We start from the raw sequence: 22,500 nt of genomic DNA on the forward strand, positions 1-22,500 counted from the left end.
GTGTGTGTGTGCGTGTGTGTATGTGTGTGTGTGTGTGTGTGTGTGAGTGTGCGTGTGCGTGTGAGTGTGTGTGTGTGAGTGTGTGTGTGTGTGTGTGTGTGTGTACTGATGTGTCTCTTCATCCCCAGAGAGGAGAGTGAGAGTGTGTTGACGCTGAAAGGTCTGACCCCTACCGGTATGCTGCCCAGCGGAGTTCTGTCTGGAGGCAAAGAGAAAATCGAGAACGGTAAGACTGTGCTACACACACACACACACACACACACACACACACACACAGACACACACACCACACACACCAAACCCAACCCCCTAAGGTCCCAAATATCCCCCATTATAGCCGATTGTCTCATCTATTTCCAGGTCAATGAGGTTTGATTTATATTGTGCCATAACATCTAAAGTTACAACTGGGTCGAGAGATGAGTTCATATGTGAGGATGAGCCTGTTAATATAGGTGCCATATAGGCACGCAATGCACACTCAATCCAAACACACACACACACACACACACACACACACACACACACACACACACACCCTAATCAGCCACACACACACACACACACACTCTAATCAGCTACACACACACACACACACACACAAACCCTAATCAGCTACACACACACACACACTCTACTCAGCTACACACACACACACACACACACACACACACACACACACACACCCTAATCAGCTACACACACACACACACTCTACTCAGCTACACACACACACACACACACACACACACACACACACACCCTAATCAGCTACATGCACACACACACACACACACACACCTTAATCGGCTACACGCATACACACACACACACACACACACACACCCTAATCAGCTACATGCACACACACACACACACACACACATACATCAATAGTAGACCTCCCCACACACACAATCACCTTGACCCAAGCCCAGCATCCTGTGGATCAGAGACCCCAGAACCAGCCCTGAGCCCAAACCCATTCATACAGAACCCGGTCCTCCTAGAACCAACCCTGAGCCCAAACCCATTCATACAGAACCCGGTCCCCCTAGAACCAACCCTGAGCCCAAACCCATTCATACAGAGCCCGGTCCCCCTAGAACCAACCCTGAGCCCAAACCCATTCATACAGAACCCGGTCCCCCTAGAACCAACCCTGAGCCCAAACCCATTCATACAGAACCCGGTCCCCCTAGAACCAACCCTGAGCCCAAACCCATGGCTCTGGATCAGAGTGTCCTCTGTGCCAATCACGTAGCAGCCCTCTAGAGGAGGCTCACGGCCGGCCAGGCTGCACTGACGGCGCCACGCGTACGGCACACTCAAGGAGAGCGCGGTCCGAAATAGAAGACTAGTCGAGCTGTTCTTAATGTCCACCGCGCACGTACGCCGCGCTCTGGTCAGGTGTAGCTGATCGCCGCAGCCTACGCGCCACTATCGTGCCGCTTTGCTTGACCTGCACTGAAGCTCTGACCTTTGACCCCAGACATACATTCCTGCGCTGCGCTGTGGAATCACACGGTCTAAAGTGTGAGCCGCAGCACTCCCAGCAGCCTTCAGCAGGAGTCACGGCTCCATGACCCGCCTCTGTTGTTGATGTTATGGTGTTCCATGGATTTCTGTGTAATTTAAAGCCATACAGTTCTATACCCACACATGCCCTCTGCTGGTAGCCTAGCCTATGGTAAATGTAGACTGAAATGTAGATCTGATGATTTCTCTTTCTCTCTACTGATCTTCATGATCTCTGTTCCCCTTCTTGCTCTTCTCCTCTTCTCTCTCTCTCTCTCTCTCTCTCTCTCTCTCTCTCTCTCTCTCTCTCTCTCTCCATCCATCTTGATCTCTGTGATCTGCTGCTTATCAAACAATGTGTCTGCTTTCTCCTCCTTCTCTCTCCTTCTCTCCTCTTCTCTAGAGACCGCAGGTATAAACTGCTGTGCAAGTATAATGTTGTTGTATTTTTATTTCTTCTTGTGAGACAAACATAGAATTCACGCTCTCATGCTGAAAGTCAAAAACTTCCCCAAAATAAACACTTTTATCTCCTTCTCAACACAGAGACCACCTAATATCAGCAAATTTGCTTTATTTTTCTTCTCTTTTGAACTACCTCTTATAACACAGAAAACTCTTTTTTTTTGTTTTTTTTGTTTTGTAGTCTTGAATCTATTTTTGTTTACACCATGACCAAAGCCCCATGCTACACTTTTGGGTAGATTGGAATTGACATTGACACTGTGTACAAAAGGGGATAACTGGCTGACTTCCTCGTCATCCACAACCAGACAGAAATCAAGCCAACATCACTCTGCTCTCCCTGCGGAGTCTCTCTGGCCAAGTCTCCCCAGAACACCGCGAGCAGAAGCAGGGAGAGGCCCAACGCCTCATTTAGGAACGCTGGAAAGCTTTGTGTCCTCTTAAGACGTCCTACTTCAAGTAGATCTTGGGCGACTTTCCAACCTTCCTGATGAAAATAAGGACTGCAGGTGCAGGATGGTAAATAAAGGACTTAGGGGGTTAAAAGAGCTGTGTCCTCAAACAGGAAGTGGAACCCAGACTTCAGTGTTCAAACAGGAAGTTTGGTTGTGTGCAGCTCCTAAACTGTACATCCTGCATTCTGTGATCCCCCGCCTGATTGGTGGAGAGTCGTGGGGGAGTGTCGTGCCATGGCAGCCATAGCAGACGTGTCGGGAAGCAGAGTGGCGTTTCAGTGATTTCCTGTCCAAGCATCGGTAGAACCGCAAAGCATCCTGGGCCGCCCGCGAGGGTGCGCTGGGACTGCAGGCGTGCTTCTACAGCCATGCTATGAGCTTCATCCTCCTGCAGTTTTCTTTAGCTTCCGTCTGTGTAGTGGGTGACGGTGTACTAGGGTGTGTGTGTGTGTGTGTGTGTGTGGACGTGGGTATCTGTGACTGTGTGTGTGGTTTTTTTTTTGTTCATGTGTTTTGTGATGCTAGCCGCTAATTATATTTTCTTGTTGCAGTCATTTTGGTTCATGTGTGTGTGTGTTTGTGTGTGTGTGTGTGTGTGTGTGTGTGTTTGTGTTAGATTGGGAGAGTGGGGATATGATGTGTTCATTTGTGACAGCTCTGTTCATCAGTAAGTGATGAAGCTGTTTGAGGTCAGTAAACAGGTTTGAGTGGTCAGCACGGTAAGTAAGTCCACCCAGTGAGCCTGTCCCTCCACATGCTTGGCCATGTAGAGACTGCTCTGAAAGAAGGGAACGGCTTATCAAGACACGGCCACTAGGTGGCACTCTTGTGTCACGTAGCTTTTTCCCCATGGTTCTAATGCACAGCATATGGGCTGGGTTATCATGATGTGTTTATATGTGTGTCTCTGGGAAATGTGCCTCCCCTCTCTCTTATCTGTCTCTCTCTCTTCCTACGGTGTTCTCCTCGCTTTACCTGTGCTAATACACACACCATCACACTTTTTTTGTGTGATTTGATTTTCTTTCTCTCTCTCTACCTCTGTCTCTGTCTCTTTTTTTTCTCCATCTTCCATTGTGGTTTGTCCCTTGCTAACAGGCTATTTGAACATGCACACAGACACCAGTGGTGCCTTCCTTCTCTAGTGCCAGTAGGCACGTTTACATGGACATGTTTAATCCAATTAGAAACGGAATAACGGCTCAATTGGAATAAAAATTCTAATATAAACACATCAGTCGGAATAAAAATGCCTGATCTGATCAGAATTTTAATCAGAATGAAAGAGGTTTCCATTCCTATTCTGATTGAACAGCCATGTATTCGGTCAATCAGATCGCCTGATGTATCATCTCAACGAAATAGTTTAATCGGAATGACAAAAAAACTGTCCATCTAAACAAAGCTAGTGTGAGCTACTTTAAAGGTACACTATGCAAGATTTTCCCCTTAATATAACCTTTTGAAGCCAATTTATTTGATGTTAAATAAACTTGTAATAGGCGAATTGTTCACCTAGCATAGCTATACAGCATAGATGGGGGCAGCCGTGGCCTACTGGTTAGCGCTTCGGACTTGTAACCGGAGGGTTGCCGGTTCGAACCCCGACCAGTGGGAACAGCTGAAGGAGCAAGGCACCTAACCCCTCACTGCTCCCCGAGCGCCGCTGTTGTTGCAGGCAGCTCACTGCGCCAGGATTAGTGTGTGTTCACTGTGTGCTGAGTGTGTTTCACTAATTCACGGATTGGGATAAATGCAGAGACCAAATTTCCCTCACGGGATCAAAAGAGTATATATACTTATACTTACCTATACTTATGTAGCGAGTCGCTACCAAGTAAACCAGCCATGCAACTTCAAGAACGGCGGCCCCGACAAATCTCGCGAGAATCGTGAAACATTATCTTGTCAGTAGATATAGCTCTTTGGAGAATGGTGAAACAAGTTTTTGCCTGTTGTTAATCCTTCACCTCCACAACAAAAGCATTTTTATTCTGTACAGGGGGGATAAGTCACGAGAAGTTTGCTATTTACAACAGCAGTGTAAAATATAAATATATTGTGATTCTAGGAGGAGCTCTACAGTCGCCAAAAATACCTAAATCTGCATAGTGTACTTTTAAGGCCATAAGTCAACTTCTGTGGACATAGAAGCTATAGGCTAACGGATGGGAGCTATAGGCTAACGGATGGAAGCCTTAGGCTAACGGACGGGAGCTATAGGTTAGCGTATAAGCTAACGGATGGAAGCTATAGGCTAACAGATGGGAGCTTTGGGCTAATGGAGGGGAGCTATAGGTTAACGTATAGGCTAACGGATGGAAGCTATAGGCTAATGGATGGGAACTATAGGCTAACGGATGCAACCTCGAGTATACATTAACTTGAGGGTAATCGATTTATTGACCAACATACGCATGTCTTACTCCGACAGATATCCGTCAATTTAATTCCGTAGAGGCCCTTATATCATTGTAAAAAGGCTGAAGACATCCACGTATGGTGTTATATAGAGGCACGTACAGTATGCACAGAGTCAGTTAGCAACTTTGTTGGTTGCAATGCAATTTCCCACTGCCAACCAACTAAGTTGCTAACAGGTTAGCAACTATGGTTTTGGGAAATGCACCCCTGACTGTGAAATGCCTCAACTAACCATTGACCTCCTGGTGGCACAGTGAGATGTTCAAGACTGTTGTGGTTTTAGTCTTCTGGTTGGTCTCAGGTCTGTGGTGGTAATCAATGTACAGAGGGGTTCCTTTACCGTGATATAGATAGATAGATACTTTATTGATCCCCAAGGGTAAATTCAAGGTCTCAGTAGCATACAGACATCACACACAACATGCACTTACAGCCGAAATGGTAAATATAAGTATAAACATATAACCAAACTCCACTGTACAATAGAGACAGTAGAAGATAAGAAAAACTAACAAAACTAAATACTAAATATACTATATAAATTAAATTAAAAAAATCCACAGTGTGCTTGAGGGTGATCAAGCATGAGATGCTTGCAGTGACAGGGCCTGTAGTTCTGTGTGCATGGTGAGGTGCTCAAGAGAATGTGTCATGGTGAAGGTGCAAAAAGTAGTCCAACAGTAGTCCAACAGTGCAACAGTGCAAGAGTAAGGTCTAGAGACCAGCATAAATAATATAGACAAATAAGGGAGTAAAGTATAACGTAGAGAAGGTAATATAAAAAACTATGTCAGTGCGGTTGAGGTAATAGGGATACAAGGAAGTTTATTGTCACATGCATATAGTTACTGGAAGTAAGAAATGCAGTGAAATTATGTCTGGTGTCAGCCTATTTGTGCATTAATGGGGGGGGGGGGGGGGGATAATATAAGAAAGGTGGGGGAGGATTGGGATTGGGGGGGGGGGCACCAACAAGGAGCACCCAAGAGCAACAGGAAGCAAGGGGCAAGGAAAAACTCCCTTACCAAGGAAGAAACCTTGGGCAGATCCACGGCTCAAGGGGCTAACCCAACTGCCAGGGGTCTTGGTGTATGTGTTGGGGGGATGACAAGGGAGATGGGATAGTGTGCTGTGTATGTGGGGAGAGGGCAGTGTGCAATATGTGTGTTGGAGAAGCTTCCTCATGAGACAATGTGCTGTGTATTGGGGGGGGGCAGTGTGCTGTAAGTATGTTGGGGATGTGTGTTGAAGAAGCTTCCTGATGAAATAATGTGACGTGTAGGTAGGGGAGAGGGGGGGGGCAGTGTACTGCAAGTATGGTGAAGGGACTTACTATTGCAAGCAGAGTACTGTATGTATGATGTATGTGAGTGATGACAGTGAAGATGTGTGTGTGGGTGGGAGGGGAGTGGAGCAGTGACTGTGTGTGTGTAGTGTGTGTAGTGTGTGTGTGGGTAGGTGGGGGCAGTGTGCTGTAAGTATGTAGAGGATGTGTGTTGGAGAAGATCCTTAAGACAATGTGCTGTGTATGTAGGGGGGGGGGGGGGGGGGGGCAGTGTGCAGCAAGTATGTAGAGGAGGCTTACTGTAGCAAGCAGTGTGCTGTACAGTATGTATGTGAGGTGATGACAGTGATGATGTAAGTATGTGTGTTTTGTGTGTGTGTGTTGGGGATGGGGGGGGGACAGAAAGGCTAGGCAATCAAGGACATGGGTAGATAGATGGAGGAGAAATCAAAAATAATAAATAAAAAGTTCTATGGGGATGTGCAAAAGTTGGAGAAAGTCAGATATGTGTGTGTGTGTGTGTGTGTGTGTGTTTTGACGTGTGATGAAATAAGAAAATAAATAAAAGGTCTGTAGCATAGGGAGAGGGATGTAAAAGTGCTAAAAGTCATGTAGGTGTGTGTGTGTGTGGGGGGGGTGGGGTCATGAGTGCTGAGGAGTGAATGAGTGCAAAGTCAGTATAGTGTGAGTTCAGAGTTGGGAAATGTTTGAGAGTGCTGAGTGGCCTGGGGATAAAAACTTCTCCTGAGTCTCTCAGTTCTGGCTTTGTGACTACATAGGCGTCTTCTTGATTTCAGCGGTAGGAATAATCCATTGTTACGATGAGAAGAGTCCTTCAGAATCTTTTGGGCTCTTTGGAGTACTCATCTGGAATAGATATCTTGTAGAGCAGGGAGTTGAGTTATTATAGTACGTTCAGCTGAGCACACTACTCTCTGCAGAGTACTACAATCTCTAACTGTGGAGTTCCCATACCAGGTGATGATGCTACCAGTTAGAACACTCTCAACCGCTGAAGTGTAGAAGGCCTTCATGATGGATGTAGAAACTTTGAATTTCCTTAGCTGACGAAGGAAGTAGAGTCGTTGTCTGGACTTCTTCAGAACATATTGAGTGTTAACAGTCCATGTTAAGTCTTCAGTAATGTGGACACCAAGGTATTTAAAACTTGTGACTCTCTCTACAGGTTGCCCGCTGATCATTAGTGGGGTGTAACTGTAGTTCTGCTGCTGCCTTCTGTAATCCACTACCATTTCCTTGGTTTTATTGATATTCAGTGTCAAGCTGTTAGATTGACACCACTGTGCCACCTCATCAACCTGATCCAAGTAGAGCTGTTCATTGTTGTTACTAATCAGGCCCAAGATCACTGTGTCATCTGCAAACTTGATGATGGAGGTATGACTACTGTTGGCTTTGTAGTCATGTGTGTAGATGTTGTACAGCAGTGGACTCAAAACACAGCCTTGGGGAGCACCAGTGCTGATGGTTAATGAGTCAGATGTCAGACCCCCCACTCTAACCACTTGTGAACGGTTGGTGAGAAAGTCAAATATCCAGTGACACAGGGTGGTGTTCAGTCCTAAGGCCTTCATCTTTGTGACCAAGGTGAGAGGTACTATCGTGTTGAATGCTGAACTAAAGTCAATGAACAGCATCCTCACATAATTCCCATTCCCCTCCTCCAGGTGAGTTAAGGTGGTGTGCATGAGGTTTGAGATGGCATCCTCTGTAGACCTGTTGGCTCTGTAAGCAAATTGGAGGGGGTCGAAGGAGGCAGGGAGGGATGAGCAGATAATGTTTTTCACAAGCTTCTCAAAACACTTCATCACTGTAGACGTCAGGGCTACTGGGCGGTAGTCATTCAGACATGATGGACTTTTGTTTTTCGGTACTGGAACAATAACAGACTGCTTGAGGCAAGTAGGAACTGTCTCTTGAGCCAATGATGTGTTAAAGATATAAGTGAACACAGGAGCTAACTGAGCAGCGCAGAATTTCAAAACCCTGTTAGAAATTCCATCCGGTCCAGCAGCTTTTCTACAATTAACCCTCCTAAAGGCATTGCTCACATCAACCTCAGAGACACAGAAAGGTGCATCCACATTTGCTTCACATGCTGCAGCTAGTGCAAGATAGTCTGTGTTTTTCATGTCAAAGCGAGCATAAAAAGCATTAAGTTCATCAGGGAGGGCTTTACTCACATTCATCATAGGAGGGGACTTTCTTTTAAAGCCAGTGATGGTTCGGAGTCCTTTCCACACTCGTGCTGGATCACCCTCCAAGAAATCAGCTTCAACTCTGTCTCTATAGCACCGCTTAGCATCTTTAATAGCTCTACGTAAACTATAAGATGCTGCTTTGTAATCCGTCATATCCCCTGAAATAAGCCCAGCATTATAAGTGATGGTGTGTGTCTTTAATGCCGTTCTCACTTCTCTATCCACCCATGGCTTCTGGTTAGGGAAGCTTCGGATCTTTACAGTTGGGATGATGGAATCAGTTAGCATATTGATGTAACTCAATGATACTTCCGTAAACTCATTGATGTCAGCAGAGTTCGTCTTGAAAATCTCCCAGTCAACGTTGCTAAGGGCGTCCTGTAGCCTGGCTTCCGATTGGTCAGTCCAGCGCAGGGTTACAGCCATTCAGTATTGTAGCAGAAGCAATTGGTCATGTGTGCATTGGTCATGTGTGCTATCCCTCACCATCAGGAGACTAGAGCACCATGTTTATTGGGAAACGAGTGGAAACGACAGATATTAAAACAATAGTGAACCCAGATACATTTCACTAGAAAACATGGCTTCTCTGTATTGAGTAATTATTACTGAATCTGTGAACACGTTTATGGGATATTATTCATAATATGGTGTCCTGACTCATAGAGTGTATCAGACCAACTCCCCAATCCCTCGCTCTGGCCACACTCTCTTTCTTTCTTTCTTTCTCTCTCTCTCTCTCTCTCTCTCTCTGTATCTCTCTCCCTCTCTCTCCCTCCATGCCATATGCTACATGGCACTTTGCCAGTTTTTTGCACTGTCTACCTCTTCATCTCTCTCTCTCTCTCTTCATCTCTCTCCCTCTCTCTCTCTCCATCCTACCTATATGTCTGTCAGTCTGTCTGTCTTGCTGCTCATTGACTTGTTTCCTGGAAAACAACTGATGACTCCTTTGCTCCCCTCTTTCATGCGTTCTGCACCCCCCCCCCCCCCCCCCCCCCACCTCTCCCTCTTCTGCTCTTCAGCTACTATTGAGGCCATAGAGGCTGACAAAGGTAAATAGTGTGGGTCCCTCTCTGTTGTGCCCTCTGCAGTAGTCAAGGGTCTCCCTCAGTTCCTTTCTTTCTTTCTTTCTTTCTTCCTTTCTTTCTTTCTTTCATTCTTCCTTTCTTCCTTTATTTGTTTGTTTATATTCCCGTAATGTGTATAGAGTGTGAGGTTTTTTTTTAATGCTCTCACATTAATCCCCCAAAAATTGTACAGATATATATAAATACATGAATAAAAGCCGTGCTTGGTTTAAAGGGGAAAATGTTTTGAATGGGACTGACTGAAGGCCCATCATGCTACCTCAAATTGACTCCTGATGTTTGGCAGTCAGGTCCTTAATATGGCCATTCCCCTTTAAAGCAGTCCGATGGTGCAGTTGAGTTGTGTCGTTGCACAATTGGAGGTCTTGTAGCAAGATTTTGTTCAATTCGATTCTTGAGGCGTTCCCGCCTAAATGCTATGACAATAAGCCCAGCAGATCAAATGCAGCTAGAACAATCTCAACTGTCTGCTAAGTAGCGGTGAGGCTAGCCGCTATTTACTTTGGACCTGTCTGGTAAATTCCTCCCTAGCCACAAATTGTGCCTTCACCCCAGAGACTCCTCCTTTGTTTGTAGTTCTGTTTGTTGTTTGTTTTGTTTGTTTGTTTTGTTGTTTTCTCCATGTGGCCCTGCTTTGTGGTGTGTGTCCCTGGCTCTCGTGAGGCTGCTAATAACCTGTGTCTGACCTGTGCTAAGGCTAATGCAGCGACTCCAGGCCCCTTCCAAACGCATTTCTCCATCTCCAGCTCCCTAACACAAAGACTCTGGGCCACAAAATGGCTTCCCAATCAACGGCAAAGGAAATCCCTGAGCACCACCCAGCTCCTTCCAAAATTAGGAAATTCCTGCACTAATGCTCTCCCGATCTCTAACAAACGTTTTGCGCTAGCTGCATGTTGAAGACAGGTGTAACAAGTGGTTAGCACCAAGTGCCCTTGTGTTCCTGTAGAATGGCCTAGTCTCCTTGTGTGGTAGTAAGTCTTGAATGTGTCCTAGTGCTCCCATCTCCGTGGCCTTCACTCTGTGTCTCCTCTGTTCAGTTTGGGGTTTTGATTTCATTTTTTTGTCTTTGTTAGTCTCCTTTTAGTTTAGACTCTTTACATCTATATTGACCCTTCCTTTAGTTCATGTCTAAGCAAGCAAATGAGAAAGACCAACACTTGGAGCGTTACAAAGTCACGTGGTTTTCTCTGACCTTGTGATTTGCAATCCTGATTCACAGTGGAAACCACATTCCTTCATAACCCTCCAGAACCTGGCCTTTCTCTACTGCTTGAGTTAAGGTGTAATAGTCACCCGTGCTCACCTGATGGTTTACTGTGTACTGTTGTGAAACGATGGTGATTTGTGTGGGTATTGTCCATGTCCTATGTGTAAGTAAGTCTTCTGTAAGCATTCTAGTCATGGCTATTAGAGTTTTAATGCCTTAAAAACGTACAACTAGCATACAATGTATGTTTGTTGGTCAGACGACATTCACTGTGAAAAATAAAATATGCTAATAATGTAACTGTTATATATGTGTAAATAACAACAGCACCAGAAGTCATTGGTGTTGTGTTTTGGTACCAAAAAGTACTTCAGAGAAATGTCGCTAATAAGAGACTGAAACACGTCATGTAGTCATGCATTCTAAGTTAACTCTTTCTCTCACTCTCTCTCTCTTTCTTTCTCTTTCTCTCTCTTTCTCTCTTTCTCTCTCTTTTCCCATCTCTCTCTTTCTCCACTGCCACCATCCAGCAATCAAGGGCTTCTCTCCTCAGCACAAGATCTCGAGCTTCGAGGAGGCTAAGGGTCTGGACCGCATCAACGAGCGGATGCCGCCTCGCCGCGACGGCCTGCCGTCCGACGCCAGCCTCAACTCGCTCAACAAGGCGCTGTCGTCCGAGACCAACGGGACAGAGGCGAAGGGCAGCAGCAGCAGCAACATCCAGTGAGGCACACAGGCAGGCAGGGGGCGCTAGAGAGCCACCGGAGGTTGGCGTACCGCAGCAGGGTGCCCCCCTCACCCCATACCCCCTTCGTCGCTTGTCTCCCTGGTGTCGGTGGGGTGGGGTGGGGTGGGGGTTGGTTGGACTGGAGGATGTGGAAACACAGGCATGAGAAACAGCATTAAATAAATAGAAAAATAAATGAAATATGGCAACAACAAGAACAACAAAAAAAATGCAGGGCTGATGCGTGACTCTTAGACTCTGGATATGCCTTTAAAATACATCAACTACAAAATGTTTTAAAAAAATCTATATTGCTTGTAGAAACCATAAAAAACGTTATCGCTGGTTCGCTCTTTTCCAGGTGGGCAGGTGAGAACAGGGACTGTGCATGGCAGAGCAGCGAGGTGGATGAAGAGCTTAACTGGGAACCCAGCTGACGGCTTCCTCTGGCGTGGATCCGGCTCTCCTCTGGCGCGGGCCTGGGCTGGTTCTGGCGCGGACCTAGGCTGGTTCCGGCACTGGTCTAGGCCGGCTCTGAGCCGGATGCATGTCGGAGGCGGTTGCTGCAGGGCAGGTTTTACAGACGGCCTTCACTCAGATACTGGACATGGAAATTTTGAGTAACTTCTTACTAACTATTGTTCGTTTACAAAAATACAGCACTAAAAATGGACGAAACATGAAAAAAAAATGTTTTTAACATATAAAGGGTGTACAAACTAAATAAGGACTATTTATTGATAACTTTTTTTGCTACTCTTATAAAACTCGCTCTGAAATACATTAGGCAGTCTTAAAAGAATGTTGCAACATTGTTAAAATGCCAAAAATGGGACGTTTTATGGTTTTGTACAGATTATGCTTACCTCAGGAGTATGTGAGTGTGTGCTTTGACCCAACTTTCTGTATACTGGCTGTCGATCTTGGTTTTGAACTTGGTTATGAATACCTATTTTCTTGGAATTTAATAACTGGAATTTACATTTAACATTTATCATTTGCAAATATGTTTTTTGTTGTTTATTTTTGGGGGGGGGAATAGATTTATCGTGGCTTGCTGGAATTTTGTGAGTGTTTTCTTTCTTCTTAAGTATTGCGAACAAAAAAAATATAAAGCATCTATATTCTGTAAAAAAATGACTTAAGTAACTGAAAGTATACAGCCTATGCATGTTTTATAAAAAAAAAAAGTTTAACAACAGAAATAGACTGAATTCAAGTTCTTTGGCTGCAGAGGCCTGTTTTGAGATGTAGTGCGCTTTGTGGAAGTATACTGGAAGACTATACCGCCTCTTTAAATTACTAATGGGTTGAAACATGCTTAATGCCTTGAAATCCTTCTTTTTGTAACGTAAAGCATTGGAACTATTTCAAAGGAATGAGGAGCCGTGGTCTTTTTTAAAACCGATCGCTTGTTAAGTGCACATGTAGTCCACGTCTGCATGTGTAGCAGTGCCTCCTGTGATGGTAGGTTTGTGGTTACATGTCATATGTCAAACTGCATGATGACTGTCAATGTCACACACACTTTAAGACGTTTTTGTTCTGTTTTGTAAACGTGCCACACAAAGTCACAGAATATTATTATTATTATTATTATTATTATTATTATTATTATTTGTATACTTGCTTTGTGTGCCACAACAGAGCAAAGGTACAAATATCCAATTTTAAGAGAAATCCGAAACTCCATTCAATCTTTTTTAACCAATTGCTTAAGTGCCCAAGTAATTCACTACACAACATAAAGCCTTGCTTTTGTAATTTAACTTTGAAACTGTTGGCAGATGACGCATGCACTTGCAACTATGAAAGTATTTTATATGACTGTTCAATAAAATGTGCATGAAATTCAACTTCAAATTCAGTTATTTCTTGTGTGTATGTGTGTGTGTCTGTGTGTGTGTATGTGTGATGTGTGTGTGTGCGTGCGTAGTGTGTGTATGTGTGTGTGTAGCCACATTCTTTGGAACCTGTCAGTAACACATTCCCCAGGAAACTCCTGTTTAGAAAGCTGATTATTCTCACAATCTGATTGTATCAACAGAAAGAGTGAGTGTGTGTGTGTGTGTTTCAGTCCACTTTCTCACTTTCTCATCAGGACACGTGGGAAGGAACAGCTGTGCAATCCATTAACTCACCTCATTGGCTTAATCACCAGTCAATCACATCATCATCCAGTCAGTTAGAGGTTTACTTCTTTCTACTAGCCAATGACTGGCACCAGTGGTATCATGGGAAACCAGGCCTTGGCAGCTCCTACTTGTAAGGTGTTTCTTTTGGCAGACATGATGAGGCTCTGATAAAAAAAACAGGGTCCCATTACTGAAGATTAAGAAAAACATGGTTGTTGAATTCATGGAAAGGATGTTTGTTTCAGGTTGCACAGTCCGCATCCTGTACGTTGAAGTGCCACGTGCCTGTTAAAGACTAAGGTGAGAAGAAAATAAACCACTATGTGCTTACACAGTTTATATCAAACTATATGTAAAGGCATCCATAACAGTTTTTTTAACCTTAACACAATGTTTCCAAAATCATTGTGACATTCTATAGTCGATTAGGTAGATAGATAGATAGATAGATAGAAATACAGTAGATAGAAGAGATATACAGAAAGATGCTGTAGGAATTTGGAGATATTTTTCTACAGACTGCTGTCCCCGAACCAAATTGTTCGCTGGGTAGTTTTCTAACCTATTCCAAGATGTTTTCAAAACAAGTCTTTGATCATGATTTGCAGGATCTTACAAAGGTGGAGAATTCATACCATATATTTTCTACAACAAACCATACCCTAGCATAAAATCACTGGCCACGTTTGACTTCTTCCGGGGCTGTGCAGATTTGGCTCAACGTGATGCGTGTTGTAAGATTCAGCCTGATCTGTGCAACGCTGCAAGATGTTGAACCTGATGTGACACTACCGAAACAGAAGTAAGGCAATATCTTGCCTTCAGAAACCTTCCTTGTTATAGCCTCTCTGTATACAGTACACTTTCAAAGTTTGCAATACTTTTGTTTCTCTGTAGGAACCTCATAGACACCACTGAAGTCTGCAATATTTTGGTTTATCTATAGGAACCCTATTGATACTACCACTTAAGTGTAAGGCTATTTTGAACTGTGTCAGTGGTTTGAAAATAGCCATTTATTTTGACATGTGTCATGCCCGTTGCAACACGCTATAAACCATTTTGTTGATAATGCAAACAACATCTTGAATTTCCCCTGGGGAACAACAAAGTATCTATCTATCTCTATCAACGGCCTAGCACAAAACTCCACCGATTAACGGCCTAGCACAAAACTCCTCTGATTAACGGCCTAGCACAAAACTCCACCGATCAATGGCCTAGCACAAAACTCCTCTGATTAACGGCCTAGCACAAAACTCCTCTGATTAACGGCCTAGCACAAAACTCCACCGATTAACGGCCTAGCACAAAACTCCTCTGATTAACGGCCTAGCACAAAACTCCTCCGATTAACGGCCTAGCACAAAACTCCACCGATTAACGGCCTAGCACAAAACTCCTCTGATTAACGGCCTAGCACAAAACTCCTCTGATTAACGGCCTAGCACAAAACTTGTCTACGTAATTTCGCTCCCCAGATTGTTTAAGATCCGGAATTTCCCTTTAAGTGTACAGGCAGAAAAAGAAGGGGAAATCATTACATCATCAATATAGACTTTTAGCACTGCCACAGAGCACTGCAAATGATCATATCCTGTTTAATGGTCTTACTCCACAATTGACCTGTCGCTAAGCTCCGCCCCCCATTGTTACCGTGTGAAAACTCGGACAAACAAACCAGACTTGATTAGAAATACATTGTGGACAATGGCAGCTGACAGTATATGAAAGCAGGCTTTGAGGACGTTTTGGTCGATAAAGGATCTACTTTCCTCCAGAAGCTATCAAAAGGGACTTAATTATACTATGGAGGGGTGTATTCAAAACTTTAGAATACAAACAAGGTGACAAGCAGTTGTGGCGAGTAGCCGTGCAAATCCCACTGACGTTAATGCTAGCTGGCTAGCTAGTGGAAGAATGATACTAAGATATGTTAAGTTATGTTAATATTTGATGTAGTAAGAATGTAGTAGTTGGTTATTAAGCATTTTCATCTCGGGATTTAACAGGGAACCTGTGCCCACGTTGTTGGCTTAGTAGCCTACATTACGTCGAGCTGTTGCAAACGTGAGAGACGTCCTGTAGGCTACTGTTGATGGAAATATACCCCGTTTTCTAGCCTCTCTGGGCACCGGCTATCAGTATTACACGTCCCCATGCAAAACGTTTGACCATGGTTATCCGTCAGGTTTTTTTTTAGTTAATAAACTCCATAAATAACCATTAATTTGTCATTTTATGCCTCTTCCCTGTTGTTTCCTATGGAGTTGTCCGAGCTGATGTCCGAGTCCTGCTGAGGCTGGACTGTCATTGGCTCATCAGCGTTCTAAGGGTGGCCCTTAGCAACAGGTCAATTGGATACCACACATATTCTTACTGTTTCTCTGTACTAGCCAATAAGGTAAAATTGTGTACCTGACAAGTTTCGGCTACCTTGCCTCTGTAGCCTTCATCAGAGGTGTCACGTGATGTTGGTGTGACGTCGTCTGAGCTGTGTTATATGGAGTTTTCCATCCCACCACATCAGGACACCTATTCATATTACAGTTTTTCTCGATCGTTTTGATACCTGTGTCAACTGTGACATCACATTCTCAAAACAGTTAACACCCGTGTCTGAACAAAAGCACTCTGGACAAAATGACACATTTTGCTTGCAAAAGGCTGTTACTCTCTTAAAACAAGCAGCAAAAGCAAATCTTGCCTTCAAGCACTACAACTTGTTGCCAATTCAAAAACAGTCTTTAATCAATCATTACACACTTGACAACAAAATGCAAAATCTAGTTCTCAAAATGAGCATTTTTGCTGTCTGTTCCATTACTTTCTCATTTTTCTGGTATCAGAAAAAAACTGTGAAAAGACAAAATGTACTGAATAACAAAATAATTTATTCATTCCTCCCAAGAATTAACTGTCATTGACATGTAAGACATACAGCAAAACACTATAGCAAGATACTGTAAATTTCCTTGAACTACAACTTTCATCGAAATAAACCTACAGTAAAGACCTTTTGTACGGTTTTCTCCACCAAATAGGCAATACAGTACTTTGTCAAATGTGCATTAGATCCAAACTTGCAAATAGCAACACAGAACAGACATCTCTTATGTATAATGAATGATTGCTGATTGAAGAATTGTGCAAAGGAGTTTCACACAGGTGTATCAGACATTCAGACTTATGCATGGAATCTATACCACCTGTGAAAAGATGTTTTCCTTTTGTTTAGCATGGGAAAACCAATAGAGTTTAGGGCTTTTGAATGACACCTGTGTTAACTGTTTTGCAAAAGGGTGTGAGAAATGTGTGAACCTAATGAAAATGTGTGAACACATTCGCAAGAGATGACTTCTGCTGTGCAAAGAATGTAGTCATGACGATCAAGTGGGTTCCAGTTTACTTAAGCAGGTAAAAGCAATCGAGAAAAACTGTAATACGTAGCCTATGGAGTTCTGCCGACCACTGTTCATTACGGCCCAGAATGCCTTGCATGTCTTTATAACAAAACAACACAGTAAAACCTGAATGCCCGTAAACATATGCATTTGCATACTTGTAACATTTTTAATAATACTCTCCCATCATGATGAATAACAATAATGAAAAATTTAATTTGAATACCGTCAATGTGAAAATAACTGCACTACGTCAGCAATAAATAGCTAATGTTCTCCTTACCATTTCAGTTCGTAAGTCCATACTATCCCATGGCAGAGCAAGGATTTCATGATTGGGCAAGGTTGCCCGGAGACATTGTGGCTGCCCAGAGACATTGTGCATACTTGGAAGGCATTGGGATAGATGTACCAGTACAACTGCAAATGTGGAAGGTGATAGTCACCAAATATGGGTGGGTGGTTTGCCAAATGCTAAAAATTTTAGGCCTTGTTGTTGCTCCCTCTCTTGAGGTGCAACTCCAGATCACTTTTTCCAGCGTAAACAGGAGCTGGAGGAGTTTCTGGCACTGTGGCTGAGGAGGCCCCTGGGCTAGGGATGTCATCTGTCTTTCCCCTGCTGCTCGGTGAGCGCTGGCCTGGCGCTGACCCCTCCTGTGGTGCTTATCTTGGGGCGCACATGTGGAGAGACAGTCGTCTGGTCCGGCTCGGCCTGGGCCTCCGAAGGCTGAGAGAGCGAGCGACAGGAAAGACCTGAAGGATGACATCACATATTTCATTCTGCCGCTGCTAAATCTTTGCCGTTTCAGATGGAGGAGACAGAGGCAATGTCAGAGTGTTTTTTTTTTGTCGTGCCAGGCTGTTAGGGGCAACTCTGAGATAAAAATCATGTGTGGTTTTATTTTTAGAAATATTTTTAAATAATGTGATCGATGGTGTTGTTGTTTTGACAGTGGATGCTTTTAAATCTAATTTGTCAAGCTTTTGTGGGAAGGGGGATAACAGTAAGCTAAAAGTATAAAAAAAAGAATTTGTGTGTGTGTGTGTGTGTGTGTGTGTGTGCGTGTGTGTGTTTAATGAGGGGAGTAAAAGTAAGAAACAATCTTTTTTTTCTTGTTGTTTTGTTTTAGATAGATATATAGGTAGATAGATAGATAGATGGATACATACATACATACACACACACACACACACACACACACACACACACACACATAATTGATCCCCAAGGAGAAATTCAAGAAAAAAGTTTTTGTCTCAGGCCCAGGTCAGAAATAAGAGTAACACTTTACTTGACGGTTAAGTTCATAACACATTTATAGCAGCTGTCATAAACTGCACATAAAGCATTCATGACTGTTTCATGAGACATGACTCAACATTCATACCAAACCTTTCATGAATGTGGAAGACAGAACAATGAGAACTTGTCAAAATAAAAGTCCAAAGTCGCAAAGCAGCATTGCCGTTTTTGGTCCAAACCTCTTGATCACTTCACATCTGAGTCAATGGGCTACTCCAGTGCCAAAAAGACAGAACATGGTCAAACAAATAATTTTTGTTTCATAAATAATTTGTTTAATGATGTAACCTTTGCAGATGATTTCTCATCTTTTGCTACTGGGAATGTCCAACCGTTCCAGGTTACACAAATACAGGTCAGATGAATGTAGGCTAGTTTACCTACCAGTGTTAAACTCCATGATTACGAATACTTCACAACTTGTATAGTAAAGTGACATTCAATGTAGACTTCATAAGATATTCATGAAAAATGTACAAAGGCTGGAGAGATTAAATTAATGGTATCCAGGTTACACAAATACGATGTTGGACTTTCGTGTTTCAAGCAAAAAATTTTTTTTTTGTTTGTTTGTTTGTTTAACCAAAAATCACTGCGTCGCATAGCAACAGTGGATGGTGGTGATGATCTTCGCCAGTCAAACCACTTGAGGCCAGCCAGGAGGTCAAGCCATCAGATACTGCAGGGTGGGACTGTCACTGCTAGGAGGAATTTGTGTCCACACACACACACACACACACACACACACACATCCACATCCTTGGCCGCTCTAGTGTGGACTGTATATGTTAGGCACAATAGGCTCTGGAAGGAAACAGGCTGTGGGCTTCCTGTTTGGCGTTGGTGTGGTCTTAGGCCTTGGGTGTTTGTGAAGGAGAACACACACACACACACACACACAGGAAGAGAGTGGAGAACCAAACAAGACAGAAATATATCATTACCTCAACTGCAGAACATTAAAGTCATCTTGAGTATTTGTTTTTTATTATCAGGCTAAATGGACTTTACATAAATCTGTTAATATCAACGTTAAAATATTAGGTCAACGTTAAATACAAGGTTAACTGTTCATTTCAAGGTTATTACATTATTGATGTCATTTCAACTTGCTTTGGACAAAAGCGTCTGCTCATATTCATTAAATTATCAAATGTCAACCATCGTTTACTTAAACAAAACCATAGACAATTAGCATTGTGTCATGGTGTTTTCCAGAGTTCTGGGCCTGAGTCCCTGGAGTTGCATTAATGAGACAATGTGAAGGGAGAACTCCCACTGAACAGGATGAAACCTTAAGATCAGCTGCATATCTCCACAAATCAGATAGACGACATGAGTGTGTGTGTGTGTGTGTGTGTGTGTGTGTATCCGTGTGTGATAGACGACATGAGCGTAAAAGTGGATATTTTCAAAACAAGACGGAGACTTGTAGGCTATTCGCTTTTCCATCACACATGAGAGTGTGTACTTCCAACAAGCTCCAGCCCACTATTGAAGGTCACCAGTGTGTGTGTGTGTGTCCGTGTGTCCCACCCATGATAAACATGGTTGTTTATAGGTTTGTGTGTTACTGTATGAATGTGTGTGTGTGTATGAGAGAGTGAGAGAGCAGTGCTATTTGAGAGGAACTGCCCATGTTTTTCCGTTCTCTATATTCTTCAGCCATCAGATGCACATATTGGTGTGTGTGTGTGTGTGTGTGTGCGCATTCTTCTTCCATGAGTCATACCCTCATCCTCCCTCTTCATTCTGTATGGAGCTGAGTCTACATCTCTATCCTGCAGTCCGGATGACCCCAAACAATACTCATTTTACCTCTCACAGAGCTGAGTCTACACACACACACACACACACACACACACACACACAGACACATATACACACACACACGCAGGCACACAAACAAACGCACACGCACACGGATGACCCCAAACAATACTCATTTTACCTCTCACAATGAAGGTTAATTATGTCTACGTCTCACATTTGAAAATGTCATCCAAGATCTGCCTTTGACTTTGAATGAACTCAGCTAGAGATTCTGATGTACTGTAAGTAGGGGGAGAGTAGAGTATTTGCAGAACAAGCGATCCATTTGTGTACTTATTCATTTGTTTATGTATTTATAATTTGTACTAATCTAATACCAGTTATGGTAAACTCAAATCATACCTGAAGTACAGAGTCTTGGAGGGGTGTGGCTGTTTACGGCACGTGCACACACACACACACACACACACACACATACACACACACACACACACACACAAAGCAGTCCTTTGTTTGGCCTTCAAGAGTCTGGCCAAATATTCAACTACCGAAACATATGAGGCAATGCGTCTTCCTGAAGACACATGCACCCACACAAAAACACACACAGAGACACAGACATACTCACTCTCTCTCTCGCTCTCTCTCTCTCTCTCACACACACACACTTGCACACACACACACATATACTCTCTCTCTCACGCGCACACACACACACACACACACACATATACTCTCTCTCTCACGCGCACACACACACACACACACACACACACACTCTCGTGTGTACTCCAGACAGACAGGAAGACTTCCCCGCGGCCTCACACTCTAGGTGCTGTGCCAGAGATCTGCTCCTCTTACTCCCAATGAGTCAGCGGCGTTCCCTGGAGACTAGGTCCACTCCTCTACATATATATATATTGTGTGTGTGTGTGTATGTGTGTGTGTGTGTGTGTATGTGTATGTGTTGAATATGTGAGGGGGTTCAGGTCCACTCCTCCACAATCCTCCTGTCCATGCGCATATATTGTGTGTGTGTGTGCGACATGCGTGTGTGTGTGTGTGTGTGTGTGTGTGTGTGTATGTTTGTGTGTGTGTTGAATATGTGAGGGGGTTCAGGTCCACTCCTCCACAGTCCTCCTGTCCATGCGCATATATTGTGTGTGTGTGTATGTGTGTGTGTCTGTTGAATATGTGAGGGGGTTCAGGTCCACTCCTGTCTTATTACCTGGTCAGTAAATATGGCTCTTGTGAGACTCGTGAAACATGACCTGGTCAGATATGGCTCTTTGGGGATTGTTTTATTACCTGGTCAGTAGATATGGCTCTTTGGGGAATGTCTTTGCCTGTTACTACTTCCTTCGGCTCCAAAACAAATGCACATGTACCGTGTCCAGAGGAAAGTAGAGTTCTCAACGGGTCGGGTCGGCCCGACAAACCCGACGGGACCCGCAGGTTCGGGCCGGAAATATAAGCAAATGACTCGGGTCGGGTCGGACCTCGGGCTTAATCTTTTCTGCTCAATGAAAAAAAAAACATTTATTAATCATCGCTGCTGTTCACCGTAAAGAAAGTCTGGCTGCTGCGTGCAACATGCATCATGGAGAGGGGCGGGGGCAGACCTGACGCCGCTGCGTGCACGTCATAGCCTGGAGAAGAAGATGGAGTTGGAGTAAACTTGCTGCAGGTGAATTCACCGTCGCTACAGGAGTGGGAAAATCAGAGGTCAGAGTCAGAAGTGTTTGGAGTGGTGCTGGATTCTGATGGAAATTCTACAGGTTATGTGCAATGCTCAATTCCCGGCTTCCACCGTTGTGCCCTTGAGCAAGGCACTTAACCCCAAGTTGCTCCGGGAACAATGTGATCCCTTGTAATATAGTTGACATGTAAGTCACTTTGGTCAAGAAGTGTCTGCTAAATGTAATGTAATGAAATATGTGACCCTGCAAGACGAAACCAGTCACTTTGGTAAAATGTACAAAATTAAGTTATTGTGCTCACATGAACGGCCATAAACTAAGCTTTCCAACGATATGTATATTGAGGGTATTGCAAAAAGTATCGCTAAGATAACCGCATCCAAAAGTTGGCATGGTTCTCCTGTCTCCTGTCCAGAAGAGGAGATAATCACCATTTTAAGTAAATTGTTACGTTAATGTGATGAATCTTCACCTAAATAAAGTCAGGGTTTAACAGTCAAAACGTATGTTTTACGTCGGGCCGCGGGCCGGGTTGGGGCAGATCATTCATGTTGATGTGTCGGGTTACATCGGGTCCAGGCTTTAAAAGCCACGGGCCGGGCCGGGTCGGGTTGTAATTCTCAGGCCCGTTGAGAACTCTGGAGGAAAGGGCTCATGCCATGAGAAGTATTTACTAATAAAACATAAATACTCCAGGGGAGCCCTAGAACCCGAAACCGCATTGGATGCTTTTAACATGACACCGTTATAACATGAAACCGCATTGGATGCTTTTAACATGACACCGT

At 43.8% G+C, this 22,500-nt stretch overlaps 1 protein-coding gene across 1 annotated transcript in view; it reads left to right on the forward strand.

Moving 5' to 3' along the window:
• LOC121689345 (serine/threonine-protein phosphatase 2B catalytic subunit alpha isoform) overlaps window positions 1–13,209 on the forward strand; it is a 76,505-nt gene extending 63,296 nt beyond the window's left edge. Inside the window, exons 13-16 of the mRNA XM_042069077.1 lie at window positions 129–226; window positions 1,922–1,930; window positions 9,395–9,424; window positions 11,201–13,209. Coding sequence (XP_041925011.1) covers window positions 129–226; window positions 1,922–1,930; window positions 9,395–9,424; window positions 11,201–11,397 — 334 coding nt within the window. The 3' untranslated portion in view covers window positions 11,398–13,209. The remainder of the gene's footprint in view (window positions 1–128; window positions 227–1,921; window positions 1,931–9,394; window positions 9,425–11,200) is intronic.
• The last annotated feature ends 9,291 nt before the right edge of the window (window positions 13,210–22,500 follow it).

The sequence above is a fragment of the Alosa sapidissima genome, chromosome 18, assembly GCF_018492685.1.
Source record: "Alosa sapidissima isolate fAloSap1 chromosome 18, fAloSap1.pri, whole genome shotgun sequence".
NCBI classification, from domain to species: domain Eukaryota; kingdom Metazoa; phylum Chordata; class Actinopteri; order Clupeiformes; family Clupeidae; genus Alosa; species Alosa sapidissima.